Source organism: Microcaecilia unicolor, chromosome 3 (assembly GCF_901765095.1).
Source record: "Microcaecilia unicolor chromosome 3, aMicUni1.1, whole genome shotgun sequence".
Taxonomy (NCBI): domain Eukaryota; kingdom Metazoa; phylum Chordata; class Amphibia; order Gymnophiona; family Siphonopidae; genus Microcaecilia; species Microcaecilia unicolor.
In genome coordinates, this window is record NC_044033.1 from 178,244,601 (window position 1) to 178,263,729 (window position 19,129).

The window sequence follows — 19,129 nt, forward strand, 5'->3', positions numbered from 1 at the left end:
GGTCCACCTGAGCCTGAAGCTTGACAATCCGATTGTCTGGCAGGAACACTCTGCCCACTTGGGTGTCGAATCGAACTCCCAGATACTCCAGGGACTGAGTTGGGCGCAGCTGGCTTTTCTCCCAGTTGTTGATCCACCCCAGGGAGCTCAAAAGAGCAACCACCCCGGTTCACAGCTTTGCCGCACTCTGCATAAGAGGGGGCTCGGATCAACCAGTCGTCCAGATAAGGATGGACTTGTACTCCTTCCTTCCTCAGGAAGGCCGCGATGACCACCATTACTTTGGAGAAGGTCCGCGGAGCAGTAGCCAACCCGAACGGGAGGGCTCTGAACTGGAAGTGTCAGCCCAGTACTGCAAAACGCAGAAAGCGTTGATGAGGAGGCCAGATGGGAATATGCAAGTACGCTTCCTTGATGTCCAAGGATGCCAGGTACTCCCCTGCCTTCACTGCCGCTATAACAGAGCGGAGAGTCTCCATGCGAAAGTGCCGAACTTTCAAGGCCCGATTGACCCCTTTGAGGTCGAGGATAGGCCGTACAGAACCTCCTTTCTTTGGTACCACAAAGTAAATGGAGTAACGTCCCTTGCCAAGCTGATTTTCTGGCACCGGAACGACCGCACCCAGGCGGATCAGATTGTCCAAGGTCTGCTGCACTGCCACAGCTTTGACCGGAGACTTGCAGGGAGAGAGTACAAACCCGTCTCTTAAGGGTCGGCAGAACTCTAGCTTGTAGCAGTCTCTGATGACTTCCAGCACCCAAGCGTCTGAAGTTATTGTGGTCCACTCGCCCAGAAACGAGGACAGCCGTCCTCCAATCTGCCCTGGGGGGTGGACCAAGGCCCCGTCATTGGGTACGAGACCCTGGGGGAGGACCAGAGGGAGCACCTCCGGGACGGCGGTCTCTGCGAAAGGAATGCTGCTTGGGGGAGAAGTTCCTCTTGAAGGAAGAGGAGGCAGAAGAGCCCGACCTGCCCGGGCGGTACCGATGGGCTTCCTGAAACCGTCCTCTGGAGGTACCGGGGCGAGTACTAGCCCGAGCCCTGACCTCTGGTAACTTCTTGCCCTTAGACGTGCCGAGAACGGTCACGATTTTGTCCAGCTCGACCCCAAAGAGCAGCTTGCCTTTAAAAGGCAATTTAGCCAGGCGGGATGTAGAGGCGTGGTCAGCAGACCAATGCTTCAGCCAAAGCCACCGCCGCGCAGAGATTGTCTGAGCCATGCCTTTAGCTGAGGCCCTCAAGACATCATACAGCAAGTCTGCCAAATAGGCTAAGCCCGATTCCAGGGCCGGCCAATCAGCCCTCAAGGAATGATCCGGGGGGAAGCCCGCTGCACCATAGTCAGGCACGCCCTGGCCACATAGGAGCCGCAAACTGAGGCCTGCAAACTTAAAGCAGCCGCCTCAAAGGACGACCTTAAGGCCGCCTCCAATCTTCTGTCTTGGGCGTCCTTTAGGGCCGTGCCACCTTCCACCGGCAACGCCGTTTTCTTAGTCACCGCAGTGATTAAAGAATCCACGGTAGGCCACAGATAGGCCTCACGTTCACTTTCAGGCAAAGGATAGAGGCGGGACATAGCCCTAGCCACTTTAAGGCTCGCTTCCGGGACATCCCACTGAGCCGAAATTAAGGTGTGCATAGCATCATGCACGTGGAAGGTTCTAGGCGGGCGCTTCGTCCCCAGCATAATGGCAGAACCAACAGGGGCTGAGGGAGAGACGTCCTCCGGAGAGGAAATCTTCAAAATGCCCATGGCCTGCACTAACAGGTTGGGCAAATCCTCTGAGCTAAAGAGCCGCGCTGCAGAGGGGTCATCCGCTCCATCCGAGCGGGGATCCGTCTCCTCCAAGGAATCCGCAAAGGACCGTTGGGAGAACTCAGAAACGCTGCCCTCATCTACATCGGAGGAGACAAAGTCCTCCAAGGCCTGGGAATCAACCCGAGGGCGTTTACCTCCGGGGGCCTCAACCTGTTTACCAGACGAGGGAGCAGGGGCAGCGTTTTGCATAAGGAAGGCCTGATGCAGCAGCAAAACAAACTCGGGGGAGAAACCCCCCAGACTGTGCACTTCCGCAGCCTGGGCTACGGCCCTAGACGCACTCTCAACCGGCGCTCGCAAGAGCGGGGGAGAGACATGCTGCGCATCCAAAATGGCGTCCGGCGCGACACTCCGCGAAGGAGCCGCGCGGGAAGAACGGCGCTTAAGTTTAGCCGCTTTTGTGCCGTCGCCCAAATTAAGGGCGTTCATGGCATTAACGTCTCCCACCTCAAGGGCGGCCCAAGAAGAAGCCGTCCGAGCCGCGTGGCCGGCCAAGATGGCGGAGGCGAGCAGCGGGGGATGGGCGTTTATGGCGGGAAAAACCGCCACACCGGAGGAAGGACCGGGACACTCATCGGTCACGAAACTGTCACCCAACAAGGGCGAATCAGACTTTAAGACCCCCGCATCCCCTCTAGAAGCGCACAAGCAATCCGGGGAGCGACTCTTTGCGCCCTCGCCCTCCGACGCCATAGGCCACGTGGAGATCAATCGGGGAACCCCCTGCCCGCTATAAAAAGGTAAAAATTACCTGCTTTCCTCTCCGAGCTGTAACGACCTGGTGTCCCAGTGAGTAGCTGCAATAAACGTTTAAATAAACGTCGAAATAAACGCCTTTAAGGACGTTCAAAATTTTTATTTTTTAACGGAGCCAGCGGGAGGGGGGAGAAAAGGAGGGACCTGGCGCCACCAGGTTTGCACTTGCTCAAAAAGAGCCCTCAACCCCAGGCACTCAACAAAACCTAAAAATTAGGCTTGGAGGCCTAGCCAGAGCTGCTGCTGTGTGTGACCACCACCTGCTGAGATAGAGAACATACTGAGGAGTTTCCGGCAGCACATGACCACATATAGGGAGGCAAAAGTTTGCTCTCTATCTCCACCTGCTGGTAGATGGACACAACCCACCAGTCTATGGATTGATCAGCATGATGATATGGGAAGTTTATTTTATTATTTTTAATTTGTAAACCATGGTGAACTGATATCAAATGCATGGCCTATCCAACAAGTTTTAAAGAGAGACTGGGTAGGTAAGGTGCACTCACATTTATAAAAAGGATATAGTGGTTGGAGGAAACAGGGGGCAGGCAGCAGGGAATACTTTGTATTTCTATAAGCCTTCAGCTTTAATTAAGGATCAAGGATCAAAGGTGAGGCGTGGTGGGGAGCAGAGAATATGGGATGATCAAGAGGGTGTAGAGATAGTATTATTAAATTGATTGGGGGCTGAAGGAGGCAAATGTTTCTCCATCACTTTGCCCCCCCCCCCCCCCCTTTAACTTGCTTCCCAGGAGCATCAACTCACACACTAACTTTGTACCATGAGCCAGTGGCGTTCCTAGGTGGGCTGCCACCTGGGGCGGATCGCCGCTGCGCACCCCCCCCCCCCCCGGGTGCAGCATGACCCCCCCCCCCCCCCCCCGCAGCATCAACACACCCCTCCCCCGATGCATCTGCATACCTGGCATCAACACACGCTGGTGTTGGGAGCAGCCATGCGGCTGTCGGCTCCGCTGGCTCCCTCTGCCCCGGAACAGGAAGTAACCTGTTCTGGGGCAGAGGGAGCAGGGAACCAGCGGAGCCAACAGGCGCGCGGCTGCTCTCTGCACCCCTCCAGCAGCATGCACCCGGGGTGGACCGCCCCCACCGCCCCGCCCTTGGTACGCCACTGCCATGAGCATCAGCCTGTTAGCACTGCCTCTTCATGCATAAAATTTCTATAAGTAACCCAGTTTGCAAAGTTTAATGCAAGCCATTTTAATGTTTCACATAATAATGAACGGCTTTGCAGCTCATTATTTAAGATAGGTTGAAGCTATGACATGTGCTAAATTAACAAATGTATGTTATTGCCATACCAGAGATTCTTGCGTTTTATATCGCCTATCAACAGACCCAAAAAATAATTTTACAAACACAAGTGAAAATGCACACCAGAACAAGCTACCTCACATCTCATTTCCCAGTCATGCTCCCATACTCCTCACCCTACCACCCCTTGAAAAGCCAACCTAAACAGCCAGATTTTCCTCCAGAGCTTCTACAGAGCCACACAATTATGGATGTCTTCTGCTAATCCACTCAAGACTCTCAATACGACCAGAAGTTTAAAAAAAGGTTTGGACAAACTCCTGGAGGAAAAGTCCATAGTCTGCTATTGAGACTGAAGTGGGAAGCAACTGCTTGCCCTGGGATTTGTAGTATGGAGAGTTGCCACGATTTAGGTTACTGCCAGATACTTGTGACCTGGCGTGACCACTGTTTGGAAAACAGGATACTAGGCTAGATGGACCATTAGTCTGACCCAGCATAGATACTCTTATGTTCTTATGTGTTGTGGACTCTCTGAACACCGAGTAAACAAGCATATTATGCTTGGAAAAATGTAGGTCACCAACAGTCCCTGATGAAGCGCTGTGAAATGTTGACCAGCATCAGATCGGGAGCAATTTTCTTGGCATGTTAGAATACATCCAAGCAGAAAGATAAGTCTTTTGACTACATGCAATTTTCGTTTTCAATACAAAAAATATATGAGAAAGGTGTTTTTATGCCAATGACTAATAGAAAAAGTACTGTTAGATATAAGTGCAAATGAAAGTACTTTGAAGCTTCTCCTTCACTTGTTTAATTATTCATATATAGATGTGATACTTCCACTCTTCACATATAAATGAAGCACTTTTGAAAGTTCTCTATAAAAATGTCTCGCGCACCCCCGGTACTACCAGCAACCCATGATTTAATCTTAAAACCTTCCCTGGCTGGTATTCTTACATATGCCCTGAAGACAGCCTGACACCACTCCCCTCAAGATCTTAAAAGCTGTGAACAGCAACATACACAGGAAGCCAGCATTACCATTACCAGTTAGGCTGCCATATTCCACACTAACTGGTGATTACTCCTCTAGGAAAGTTCAGATACACCATGAAAGCACCAAAGCAAAATCCACCGGTAACAAATAGTGCCAGAGTCTTCCATTTCCAGTACGATCTCAGAGCTGCTTCCTGTCCGTCCAATGAGAAAGCCATTATCATCCCCAAGATCCTCCACTGAATACCCATCCCATTCAACTATCTGGAAAGGCAGCTCCCCCCAAATTGTCATCTATAATGCTTCATATATTTTACTACCCTCAATTACAACTGCAAAACACATGACAAATCTGAGACTTCTTGCAACTGGAGCTTGCAGCTCCTCCTGACCACCTCATAATAGGGCAAAGGATTTGAATGTCACCTGTATAAAGATGGCAAGCGATTCCTGCCTTCCTTACCAACGCCCCCATCTCTCATATAAACACTGGAGAAAAGCCAGGGGTAAAAGGGGAGCTAAGTGAGGGGACCTCACAAATCCACTGCTCTTAATGACAGGTGTCCATCACCGCACTCTTTGAGCGACAGGCAAAAACTATTCCTTTGATCCTCAGGGAGGACAGCTGCCCCAAAGCAGCTGATGGTTTAGAATAATGCTATGGAGAAATCTAACAGTGACACAACCACATTCCCCTCCTCCCCCTCCCAATCAACGCAATGCTACAAGTCCTCCATGACTGTTAACAAAAATGTCCCTATCCCACGTGCCTCTCTAAAACCTAACTGACATGGATCCAAATACCCCTGCTGCATCCACAAAATACTCAGATTGCTCCAAAACTACCTTTTCTATAATTTTCCCCATAAAAGAGATGGGAAATGTATTGATAATTACTTTCCAATACAGAATGTTTCAACAGAGGCTGGACAATAGTCTGCATAAGGGGCTACAGAAGCATGGAGAAATTAGGTCTTACCTGATAATTTTCTTTCCATTAGTTCTTCACACTATTGCAGGACAAGTGGGTAGTTATGTCCATTGACCAGCAGGTGGAGCTAGAGAATACAGAACTGAGCACCACTACAAAGCTCCCTGCTAGCAGCTCAGCTCCTCAGTATCCTTCCTCAAGCAAGGAAGAAAACAAACCCAATCAGGAGCATGGTCAGCAATCAACATATCTAGCCCCAAGAACCATTCAAAGATAAGGCCCCTGGAAAACAGGATACAAAGACAGTACATAGAGCCACCAAAAAGGCGTCGCACCACGGGAGGGCTCCTGGAATAGTGTGAAGAACTAAGGGAAAGAAAATTATCAGGTAAGACCTAATTTCTCCTTCCATTACGTTCAGTCCCACTATTCCAGGACAAGTGGGAAGCCGAATCTGCCATACGCAGAACCGATGCCCCAAATGTAGCTGCTGCCTGAGGGGCACCAGCCATTCTACCATACTTACTGAAGGTATGCAGCGAAGCGTACGCTGCTGACCTACAGATAGCCATCAGAGAAGACAACAAAGCCTGCGCCCAAGACGTAGCCACACGTCCAGGAGAGAGAGCCTTCAACCTGAGAAGGGAAATGGAAATGGGACTTGATACACCGCCTGAGGTTTTTGCAACTACATTCAAAGCGGTTTACATATATTCAGGTACTTATTTTGTACCAGGGGCAATGGAGGGTTAAGTGACTTGCCCAGAGTCACAAGGAGCTGCAGTGGGAATCGAACTCAGTTCCCCAGGATCAAAGTCCACTGCACTAACCAGTAAGCTACTCCAAGCGCCTCCCAGGATACAGGCTGAGAACACAACCACCTTCACCCACTGGGCAAAGAAAGCCTTGGGCAACTTGAGATCCCCCTGCTGTTTACCAAACAGCCCAACAGGACCAAACGAATGGCGAAAAACATCGGGAACCGTGAAATGCAAGAACGCCCTGCTAAGACCAGAAGCTTCCAAAAAACAGACCGCTGACTACGGAAAAAGACCAACAAACACTAAGGCAAGAAGCATGGCCCAGAGAGGACACAAGCTAAAGGGGTCTCTATTCAGGCTAGGCAAGAAGAGACCCGGAGTCATCCAGGTACAGGAGAACACAAAAACCTGTGTCTCCGCAGAAAGACCGCCACTATAAGCATGACCAACTGGCAGGGTCCAGAACAGGAATGAACTGGCAAGACAGCCCGTAGCGGGAAAGAGAAATATGCCTCCCTGAGATCAAGAGCGGACAGAAACTCTCTCCCAAACGGAGGCGATCAGAGACCTCAGGGCCGCCATCCGAAAATGGATACCTGTGGATCCCTTGAGATCTAGAATGGGTTGCACTGTTCCCCAAAAAGGATGGAGTACTGACCTAAACAGCATTTGGCAGGAAGGACAGGAACAATGGCCCAAAAGGATAGCAGCACCTCCACTGTTCTTCTGCTTTGAGCAGAGGCCTCCCTCTGACAAGGAGACTGCAAGGAGAAGGGCTACCAGAGGGGAGAACGCCAGCCAGATGCCAGCACCCCAAAAATCCAGCACCTAAGCTGAGGAGAAGGTAGTCCACACATCCTAAAATGCCTGAAAGTGGCTCCATGTCAGCCCAGATGGGCCAGCCAGCCAGGCCACCCAAGGATGGCCGGGAGACAGCAGCCACTCACCCCGAGTGCCCTGCTGGTTCCTGGTTCCTGGTTCCCCGTCCCCCAGAAGGGAGAATGTCAGGCTCAAAACCGAGCCCTCTGGCCAAAATTCTGAGGACCAGGCCTACCCCCTTAGTGCTGAAACGAAACCGGGCACTTGCCGAGTCCACAGGTCGGTCCAAGAACGAGGAATGTCCCCTGGCAAACGCTGGAACTCCTGAACCAAATTGCTGAGGGTGTACCCAAAGAGAAAAGTGCCCCAAAGTGGAAACCTGACCACGCAGACCTTGAGGTGGCAACCACCGCCTATGGCCGCAGGCAGAACTGACAGCTTGTGGTGAATGCCAAAGACATACCCTAGGCCGAAGCCCAAAGAATGTCATACACAGCGTCTACTAGACAGGCAAAATGTGCCTCCAACCAGGCAGCCAGGGACTGCCCCGTGAAACAGACTACACCTGCCACTGCAAACAGGCCCATGCCACAGACCTCGACCCAAGACAGCCCGCAGCGAGAAAGACAAAGGGCTACCAATAGAAGCCTGCAGCTCCTAATGAAAAACATCTCCAAGATGGGCTACAAGGTCTGACTCAGCTTCCCATCTAGCAGATTCCGCGAGGCAATGCTGCCAGCAACCAGGAAGGGAAAATTCAAGGTGACTGCAGACACCGAGTCCAATGTAGGGAACGGAGCTTCTCCTTTTCCCTGCACTAGAGAAAAGAATTAGGCCATGGTTCTCCCAACCTGGAGGCCTGAGTCAAGTGCACTGTACATTGTGGTAAACAGGCCCCGAATGACCATTACATGGGGAACACCTTGGACAAATCCCTGAGGCCCTACACAAGGCTAGCCACCCGACTCTCCTCCAGAGAACTCCAAGGGTTTCGCTATGGGAAGCACTGCTAGCGCCACCGAAAACAGGGAGCCAAACTCCCCCCCCTCCCCCCGAAACAGACCGAACACCCGAGGGTCATCCCCCTCCCCAAGAGGGAGCTCACCCTCCACCAAGGGCTCTGACAGAGGAGACCCCATAGAGCAACCCAACTGCAGCAAAACAAAACGAATACTCCACGTGTTATCCGCTGTGAACTCCTGGGAGCCAGCGGGGAAAATCCCATCTCCTGTCCCTCGAGAGATGCTAGGGCCACTGGAGAAGGGACTACTTGCACCAACCCAAAGTCTGGCAGAGAAAGAGAACAAGCCCAGAAGGGTAGGCTGTGACTCAGGGGGCCGCCACCCTCCCCCCCCCCCCCCCCCCCCCGAAGAGATCCCCATTGCTACAGCTGTCTGCACAGGCCCTCACGCCGGCAGAGAACAAAATGAAGTGCCGAGACGCTGCACTGGGGACAAGAGCTGCAAGAAACGCATTGCTGCGACTGAGGGCGCTCTGTGTGCGTGAGCCCCGACTCAACCCCTCCACTCGGGAACCGGACTGCAAACCGTGCAGCAGCCCGAGGAGGAACCCCGCCCACTGCAATATGGGCAGCTCCTCGCACTCCCAGCGGGGGCTGCAATGAACAAAGATTGTTGCAGCGCGGGAAAGCATGTGGCGCACCGCGCTACACACTCGCTTGTCTTTCGTGCGCTTTTTTTTAAAACAGAGCGCAGCACAACTCAACCATAAAGCTCTTTTTTTTTTTTTTGTGAGCACAGACACAAATCGCTCCTAAGGACGTCCTGAGGCCCAAAGCACAGCAGAGAACACACTACCCCAGGTCCATGCTCCCAGGGGACACCTTCACCCCCGTCATGGCAGGGCACAGCACCACCGGCCCGCCAAACTCACTGCGCTGCCTGCACTGTTCCTTATCTTCTGAAGCAGACTTGTTGCTGAGCAGGCTCCCATAAGAATGCAGAACACTCCAGGGGGGAAGCACGACAGGGGCCCAGCACCACCAGGTATGTCTGCCCACTATGCTCAACCGGGAACCAGTTGACCAACTGGACCAGGAGCAAGTCCTCAGAACCAGAGACAGAGGAAGTCTGTCCATCCAACTGCTGGAGATAGAAGATACTGGGGAGCTGAGCTGCTAGCAGGGAGTATGTAGTGGTGCTCAGTTCTGTATTGTCTATCTCCACCTACTGGTCGATGGACATAACTACACACTTGTTCTGGAATAGTGGGAATGAACGTAATGGAATCACAATGAACTCTATCCTATGTGTAAAATGAGGCCCCTGGAGAGCAAGTTAAAGGGACCAGCAAAAACTGCTGCCCCCCAACTTAAAACGGCCCCCTCAATCCTTCATCCTTTGATTTCTAGGACCCTTGCTCCCCACCACCTCCTCTATCTTTGAATCTTCAGCCTTAGTAAAAAGCTGAAAGCCCCCTTCCCTTCATACTTACATTAAGCTTATAGGGCATGGACTCAAAGTAGATGGATGTTGCAGAAATCCGCTTGACATCAGACATGTAACCATGAGTGAGGCTGTGCACGAGAAGGAGAGAGAAATGTCAAATGCCAGTCAGGATTCAGAAACACCATCTGATCCAGAGCTATAGAAATAATAGAAATAAAACTGTTACCCTCCCTCCCTCCTCCCCCTCACACAAGGAGCCTGGTAAACCCCTCCAAGTTGATCCAGTACTGCTTTTAAGAGACATCAGAACTCTAGGTTCATAAATAGCAGGGCTTTTTCTGAGGGGGTACTTGGGGGTACTGAGTACCGACACCTTTTCCATTGTCTGCTAAAATTGACCCATGGACCTCAAGTTTTAATGAAAGAGCTCAGGCTCTACATACCAATTCTGCCTTCTCATAGATTCTGTGACTGGTTGCAGGGGGCCTGGCTATTGTGGGGTGGGTCCCTCAGTGATTATCCCACCCCTGAAGGGTGGCCTAGCATTTGAGTACCGGCACTTTTTTTGCTAGAAAAAACTCACCGATAAATAGTATGGGGTAAAAACAGGAGTGGCAGCCCGGCACAGGCTCTGCTGCAAGCCATTCCCTCCCCTGCATTTCCATACTCACTGCCCACCGTCGGGGAGGTCCAAGCCCATCAAACGATCGTGGGGATGCAGCAGGCCAGTATAGGCAGCAAAGTTGGCAGGGGAGCCAGAGTAGGGCTGCACGTTGACCCCCCACTGTGATGGGTCCAGATCAAAGGCATCCAAGGCCCGCTGCTGGCAAAGCAGTTCAATCTTGTCTATTATCTCTGTCCCTGCATAGTACCTGTGTGTGAGAAAAGGGAGGGGGGTCAGTACACCCAGTGATAACACTGGACTGCTCTGGAAGTGCAAATCCGGGTAGGCCTGAGAGAGACGAGTGTCATACTGCATGAGGATGTACTACTACTTATCATTTCTAAAGCGCTACTAGACTTACGCAGCGCTGTACACTTGAAGAGACAGTCCCTGCTTGACAGAGCTTACAATCTAATTAGGACAAACAGAACAAACAAGAGATAAGGGAATATTAAGGTGAGGATGATAAATAAGGGTTCTGAACAAAGTGAATAAGGGTTAGGAGTTAAAAGCAGCATCAAAAAGGTGGGCTTTTAGCTTAGATTTGAAGACGACCAGAGATGGAGCTTGACGTACCGGCTCAGGAAGTCTATTCCAGGCATATGGTGCAGCAAGATAAAAGGAACGGAGTCTGGAGTTAGCAGTGGAGGAGAAGGGTGCAGATAAGAGAGATGTGTGCGACAAGGTCAAGAAGTGTGACTGCCATTGTTAATTGCTCCTGGCAACATGCATGATTGGGAGGGGGGCTGGGGAAGTATGAGGTAGGATCTGAATTTGAGACTCCTAGTTCTCAGCCTCTCTAAGCAGTATAGGGTCTTCCTTAGAGTGTCGTGCTATGGTGTAAGTAGGCAACAAGGGAGGGGAGGGGGTGTCTGTGTGAGCTTCTTACCTCTTTCCTGGGTAGCCCTCTGAGTATTTGTTATTGAGGCAGGACCCCAGAGCCTCCAGGGCAGCGCGGCTGCAGAAGTTCTATGCAGGAGAGAAATAAGCACACCAAGTGAGATGCAGCTTCTACAAACCCCCTACCAGAAACCAGACATTAAAGCACACGTCTCAGCACCGCTGCACTTAACAGCCCATGCCAGTTCTCTTTCTATACAGATATATACACCTACTTTTCTCTAATTATCAGCAAGTCTCTCTTTTTATCACTAACTAAAATCATACTAACAGGGCCTCAAATCCCTTCCCCCACCCTCTCCCAGCTGTCCATCTTTCAAAAAGGGGCAGAGCAGCACTACATAAACGTGTTGTTGTGGCACCTGCATTGGGAGTGCAACCCCCATTCACAGGGTCTACGTGTTCCATCATCCAATCAGTAAATTGTGAACGTACGATGCTAAAGCTTCCAGGCCACCATAGCCATTACACTCTGTGAACCCGAGCAGGCACTAGGGAAAGATTCCCTACCTCTGAGGCAATGAGCTCCAAGCCCCGACACTGCCGGTCCTTCTCTTGCTGCACCAGGGCCCACATTTCTGAGTCACTCTCGGCCATGCTCTCCTGCCCCGTCCACTTGGATAAACCCCTAGCCCAGATCACCATCTCATCGTGGTGGATCCTTGTCGGGCGGCATCTGCTCAGGGACTGCAGAGATAGAAAAACATGACAATTAGGACAGGGGATTTTTCCTACTTGTCCTCTAAAGTAGGAAGCCTTCAAGAAAATAAAATATTTCCTGTGCAGCTAATTTGCTTTTTGACTCTTTCCTTGCCTCTCCTTCCTCACCCTGATTAGGCATGTCCAGCATGCATGCAGGATCACACCAAGGCTACCTACTCCCTTAAATCATTTTATACCAAACCAATCAGTAGCTTTAGCATCTTGCAACAGAAGCAGCACAGGGGGATAAGCGCTTCCCATTCCTTTACTTTTAATAAGTTGGGCAGATGAGCCATCCGTAGCCTCTTGTCAAATGAATGTTTCTGGGGCTCTTGAGGGTGTACTCCAACATTACCAGAGGCGTCTCCACCAGAATTACCCTGGAAATAGCACCCAGAACCCCCCTTCCAGTCCCCAAATCAGTGTGATTTCTGGGAGCACTGCCTTATTTTCAGCTTTAATCACTAAAGGAAACAGGCTTCTCATGTGGAATCACACTCCTCCAGGGCTTTAGCACTTGTGGTAACATGAAAATATCAGATCCTACAGAAGTACAGGTAGGAAGCATCAGATTGGTGTTTCCCTCTCCACCTCCCCAACAGAGCCTCTCTGTGCAGTTTCTAGAGGACTGAAACCTTCCCAATTTGTTCACCTTCTTTAAAAACCATGTGCCTCCAAGCAGACATAAAATCAAAGCTGAAAATATCAAGTACCCATCTCTCTTCCTCCAAGTACTAGATGTGAAAGGTCAGACTGGTTGGGGGGGGGGGGCACTGTGCACCCAATAATTAAGTCACAGATGTCTAAGGTCACACATCCACACACAAAGTGAATGCTGGTTTCAGAATTACTATTTTACAAGCATTTATTATATTTTTATTTAAGTACTAACCCAATAATATATCCCCACAAAATACAAAAGTCATTCATTCAAACATCTTTCAACCTTTAAAACATATTAATTGGGCTTAAGTCCTCAAGAAAAGGTCGCAAAATCAGGAGAATGAATAGATTCAATATCTGTCCTCCCACTTAAGTGTTGTGATTAACGCTTAAGTGGTTTTTTTTTTTTTTAATTATTAGTCCTGTTTAACTTGTGTTCCTTTTGCTCCTTAATAAAATGTTAGAAAGTGCAATAAATATATTTTAGCACTGAAACACAAAGTACAGATAACAGAGAATGATAAATATGGGGTTGGAGGAGTCCAGAGAGTACACAGCAATAGGGAGGGAGGGAGGGAGCAGGAAGGAGAGTGATACCAAGCAATGGAGACGTGAGGATATAATGACAACTGTGCTCACTGCTCACCTACTTTTATCACCCACCAGCTGCCATATAGCTCATAGCATTTCTTCTTCTAGGACTCTCTTTCTTTTCAGCCTAGCAGTTTTCTTCTGCTCTTTTAGGCTTTCAGCTCAGTTGGAACCAGCCTCTGTTGGACTACAATGCAATATCCAATCCTTCATCCTCAACTTTCTTAAGTCCTCAAGAAAAGGTCGCAAAATCAGGAGAATGAATAGATTCAATATCTGTCCTCCTCGGAGTGGAGGAGTGGCCTAGTGGTTAGGGTGGTGGACTTTGGTCCTGAGGAACTGAGTTTGATTCCCACTTCAGGCACAGGCAGCTCCTTGTGACACTGGGCAAGTCACTTAACCCTCCATTGCCCCATGTAAGCCGCATTGAGCCTGCCATGAGTGGGGAAGCGCGGGGTACAAATGTAACAAAAAAAAAAAAAAACCTACCTCAGTTCCCCTCCATTTCACAGCCCTCTCAATTCACTCAGCCAGTCCTCAATCAGGGGCCATTCAACAGGAAATCTCATCAAGCCCTGCACTATCCACCAGGTGTCACTGTTGCATATTAGCTATAGCTCCCCCTCCCCCAATTTGCCTTCTACCCAGAGGCTGTGGGTGATATCTTGACAGCATCACCAACACAGGGAGAGTGTTGAGCAGAGGACATTGTGATTGAGCAGTCAAACTTAGGTCTCTCTCTTCCAGGGAAGCGCACACACTGTCACAGATCCATCCCGTGATCTTCATCTTATGGGAGAACAAGAGCCAGACTGTGCTCCTAAGAAAGGTGGTTAGTCCACCGCAAACTGCTTAAGTGTGAGGGAACGTTGTAACTTTAAACAAAAATCTCACTAAAAAAAAAACAAAAAAACATTTGGTATCCATTCGCCTGTTAAAAGTGTACCTGCTCACATTTTTATCAGTTGTGTGCTGTCCCTAACATGATGAAACAGGCTACTACAGATTGCATCATCCTGAAACTAAAAGCAAAAAACTTGAGGCAAACTTGATTACTAACCTTTGCCAACTCAACATAATGCCTGCTGCTCAGAACAGCCTTAAGAACTCCAACTTACAACCCCAACAGCTTGTACATTTTTGACCTACGATTAGCTGCTTGGCTGGCCAACCCTGTTCCATTCCAGTCAGTTATAAAACTGCATCATCACTTTGCCTGACAGTTGCATTCCTCTCCCTCTTACCCAGTCCCAGTGTTCTTGTTTCAGAGAGCAAAAAGACTGATTCCCATATTCAGATTAAACTGTAACTTGTAAACATGCTCTTGATCTCAAGGTCCAATGCTGTCAGCCATTGGTTCCCAAACCTGGTCCTGGAGGAACCCCAGCCAGTCAGGTTTTTGGGATATCCACAATGAATATTCATTAATAATATAGCACTTCCTGAGCTCACTCTCTCTAACGAGGTTACAACCCCCCCCCCCCCCCCCCCCCCGGTCCATGCTTGTTTAACCACCGAATAGAGATTCAAGATACAACTGAAGAGCAGACGGTTCAGAAAACTTAAAGTGTGAACTGGAATTAGGATTGACAAAAGGACTTATGTATTGAACCTGTTATTTCATGCTTTGTGTTAAGTCTTATTCATGGACTTGTGTTAATGTATATGTTCATTGAATTCAGAGAGTTATTATATAATATATATATAATATATAATAAATATATATGTATGTTATCATGTATGTATGCACTGTAACGCAAGTACATTTGCAATTCTGTTACCGGAAATGGCAACCGCCATTACAGCAAATGTAAGCCACATTGAGCCTGCAAATTGGTGGGAAAATGTGGGATACAAATGCTAAAAAATAAATAAATAAATTACGTTAAACTGGATGAGTGGATGATTGAGTGCATGTAGGATTAGGAGAAAATAGGCTCTGATATTCATGGTAATAATCGATTTATAATAAGGATGTGCTAAAGGCTTGCAAGAATATGAAAATAAATATTTTATAAGCAATATAAAATATTAGAGTGGTTACTTTTTGGCAAAATAAACAATGAATATTCATGAGAGAGATTTGCATGAACTGCCTCCACGGCACGTAGATCTCTCTCATGAATATTCATCTTGGATATCCCAAAAACCTGACTGGCTGGGGTGCCTCCAGGATCAGGTTTGGGAACCATTGCTGTAAGCCAATCACCATTCTTTACGTAATTTATTTTGGCTTCATCTCCTTTCAACCTATTGTCTTCCTAACTGGGCAGGCAATAATGTCCTGCTGTAACTAATAAATTCACTGTGGAACAGGGACCTGGAGAAAGTTACAATATGACAGCAATAACATGGAAACTTGTGTGTATACTGTCATCTTGGGACAGTGATGCTGGACCAGGGGAGGGGGATGGTAGGTGTATAGCATTTCCTTCCCCAATCCACCCACCTAAATAAACAGACCAATTAGTGGGATTCAACTAGGCTACATAATTATTAACATAACTTATTGTCAATTACCCCCACAACAAACAAGCTATTAGAATGAGGTTAGCTTGCCTCTAAAGTAGTTCACCATTTTACTAGCTGAATGGGGTGGCCTCTTTTTGAGGCCACTTAACCAACCAAATGCCAACAGCCCTTTTGGTACCCCGCCATACCACCTACAGCAATGGTTCCCAAACCTGATCCTGGAAGCACCCCAGCCAGTCAGATTTTAAGGATATCCATAATGAATATTCATGAGAGAGATTTCAATGAATTGACAGTACATGCAAATCTCTCCCATGAATATTCATTGTGGATTTCCTGAAAGCCTGAAAGGGTGGGGTGCCTCCAGGGCCAGGTTTGGGAACCACTGACCTAGAGGATGGATTTGAAAGTCATACTCCCCGCCCCCCCCCCCCCCCCCCCCCAAAAAAAAAAAAAAAAAACTTCATCAGCCTTACAACAGTTGCTTCTAAGTCAATGTTTGCCCAAGTCCAGTCCCGGCACACCCCTTGCCAGTCAGGTTTTCAGGATATTACAATGAATACGCATTAACTTGATTTGCATATACTGCCTCCATTATATGCAAATCTTTCTTGCATATTCATTGTGGATATCCTGAAAACCTCACTCCAGGACTGGACTTGGGAAACACTGTTCTAAGTCACACGCTCACCATGACACTCTTCAACTTGACTTGGGTAACTTGTGACAAACATCACAACCAAGTTTAAAATGAACATCTATCCAGATAACATACAATTAACTTAAATTATTACTATTACGCAGCAGTGGGAGGCAAAGACAGCAAAATGGGGTGGGTCACTGGGGCTGTAGCCCACCAAGATTTTGCCCAACACAGCATCAGCAACTAGAGAGTTCAGGGGGCAAGGCCAGAGACTGACTTGCCTGGCCCCCTCTAATGGTGTCCTGCAGTCCTTGATGAAAGAGTTCGGCTTGGCCTTACAGCGACCGACTCCTTGTTCTCCTTCTCCCCACCCCCACTTCATACAATCCTTGTCTCAGGACCCCTAATTTAAAAAAAAAAAACACCCAAACAGGCTAGCCGGAACCTCCTCCCTCCAGCCAAGTCATCTTTTCTTGGTGGTCCTTTCCACCTTCCTTCCCTCACTCCTTAGTCGTGTCCCCCCCCCCCCCCCCCCCCCCGGTCCACGCTCGTTAAGCAGTTCCGCACTGCTCCGCCACCTTTTCTACTAAAAAGCAACAAAGCGTGCCAATGTTCTGAGGCAGAGCTGACGGCCTCAGCCTGAGCCGCGCACTCTTTCTCATTCATGCAGTATCTAAGATAAGAGAAAAGAAAAGAATGCTTCATGCACTCAATAGAGAATGAGGTGCAGAGCCACTCAGATGAGCATTACTGCTCGCCATTAAACCCCAAATCTTCCAGTAACGCATGCAATTTGAAGGCAAAAGAATGTAAAATCAAGTAACAGAAAGCTTCAGGCCTACGGTATAAACCTTCCAACGGGACAGTACAGGTGCCACGCAAGTAACCACTCAGAGAACATGCATCTAACCCAGGGGTGCCTTGCAAGTGCAAGCATTGTGTGCATGATCGCCCACCTCGGAACTACAGCGGATGAACTCCCAGCTTACATTGGCCAGGCGCCTGAGAGCCGGTGCAAGCATGCTGTACCGAGGCTGTGTGAGGGGATTTGCCACCAGATCTTTCACCCGAACCCTTCGGACTGCTCCAACTTCTCCCAGGTCTAGACACAGTGGAAGTGGAACTGATTGAACCACGTGCGCGCCTGCGTTGCTGGCACTGTCGCCAATGCGCAGGCGCAACAGTCTGGCTGCTGTCGGGAATTGTGGTTTTAGGCTTGTCTTTGCCACGTTACTCTACAATCTAGCGCATGCTACATGTAGCTGCCTATGGGAACTTCTCTGGAGGAAGAGCGTGATGATGATGATGATGGGGTAGTGTATTTTTAACTTGTCAGATCTATACTACATGATTACATAGATTCTTAACACGTATGCAGTGTTGCTACTTTTAGGGGTCTTAGACCTGCATTGATCACTGGTGGGAAACAGAATACTGCAGAGACGCCAAGGGTGGCCTATCCGAAAACTGGAGGTTTTTCTCATGTAGGGTTACCAATGTTAAAGTTCTCAGATATAAAGTGTCAAAAGATGACATATTCCCTAAATCATAAATAGAAAATAAAATTCTTTTTTTTTCCCTACCTATGTTGCCTGGTCATCTTATTTTTCTTATGGCTTGGTTCCAGACTCTGGTTTCTGCTTTTCTTTTCTTTCTCTTATCAGGGTCTCCATGCCCATTTGGCATTTCTTCTCTCTGCATTTCCACCATATTTTCTCTAGTCTATGTCCCTATCCTGCCCAGCATTGCCCCTTTGTCCCTGCCTCTATCCTCACCATGTTGAGCATCTCCCTTCTCTCTGACTGTATATTCTTGGCCTATCCAACATAACTCTTGTGTCCTTAAACCCTCCCCCCCCCCCCCCCCCAATGCCAGCATCTCTCCCTCTCACTTTCCTCCTGTCCCCACTCCCAAGCCAACAATGTTCCCGCTCTCCTGCCTGCCCCCCCCCCCCCCCCCAGTCAAGCAGGTGTTCCTATCTCTTTTGTCTCCCCTTGGGAGTTCAGCACCTCTTCCTCATTTGTCCACAGGTCCTGGCATCTCTCCGCCTCCCTCTCTCTCATGACACTCTCCCTCTCCCTCTCCCCTTCCTTTCCCTACTCCCGCATCCCAGCATCTTTCTCACTTTCTAAAATTGCAGTGTGATTATTTCCTTAAATGTAATTATCAATCTACAATCCAACAATCTCATTAACAGTCTAATTAGTAATTGTTCACTTAAGTCCATCAGAATAAATAAATAACTTTCAGTATCTCTTCAACTGTTGCCTCTCTTCCAGTACTTCCTGACATCACATCAGGTTTTGAGCAGTGTGCTCTGTTTCAAGGGCATTTTAAATTTGAATCAGTATCCTTGAAACAACTGGGCCTACCTGGTGCTCTGGGAACCCCATTGTCTCCACCTAAGAGTGTAGTCTGAGAGAGGACCCGGGTGAGCGCTGCCTTTTTCCCAGGAGAGAAGGAGAATTCAAGCATTCTGTCAATAAGCTTTCCTCCCCCCCCCCCCCCCCCCCTTCATTGACATGGACCCAAATCACACCTCATTATTACTCGCGGAGTTGAACCATTACAGCATGAAGGAAACATCAGGAGTATTACAGGCCTTGTTCAATGTAGCTGAATGGTACAGAGATGATGGGGACCTGGAAGGCCTCAAGGCCTGTAAAACAAAAAAATGCAGCTGTGAGGCGTTGCACCAGGCCTACACCCACCCCAAGAG

General features: G+C 48.9%; 1 protein-coding gene across 3 annotated transcripts in view; it reads right to left on the bottom strand.

The window, feature by feature from the left end:
• Positions 1-17,533, bottom strand: part of SHMT2 (serine hydroxymethyltransferase 2) — a 35,830-nt gene extending 18,297 nt beyond the window's left edge. Inside the window, exons 1-5 of one of the 3 annotated variants that reach the window (XM_030196642.1) lie at positions 17,400-17,533; positions 11,850-12,026; positions 11,329-11,408; positions 10,447-10,647; positions 9,822-9,903 (exon numbers count right to left, since the gene is read on the bottom strand). In XM_030196642.1, coding sequence (XP_030052502.1) covers positions 9,822-9,903; positions 10,447-10,647; positions 11,329-11,408; positions 11,850-12,026; positions 17,400-17,432 — 573 coding nt within the window. In that variant the 5' untranslated portion in view covers positions 17,433-17,533. Of the gene's footprint in view, positions 1-9,821; positions 9,904-10,446; positions 10,648-11,328; positions 11,409-11,849; positions 12,027-14,539; positions 14,588-17,366 lie in introns of those variants that run through there. The other 2 variants (XM_030196641.1, XM_030196644.1) reach the window with 2 other exon arrangements.
• Between the last annotated feature and the right edge of the window lie 1,596 nt (positions 17,534-19,129).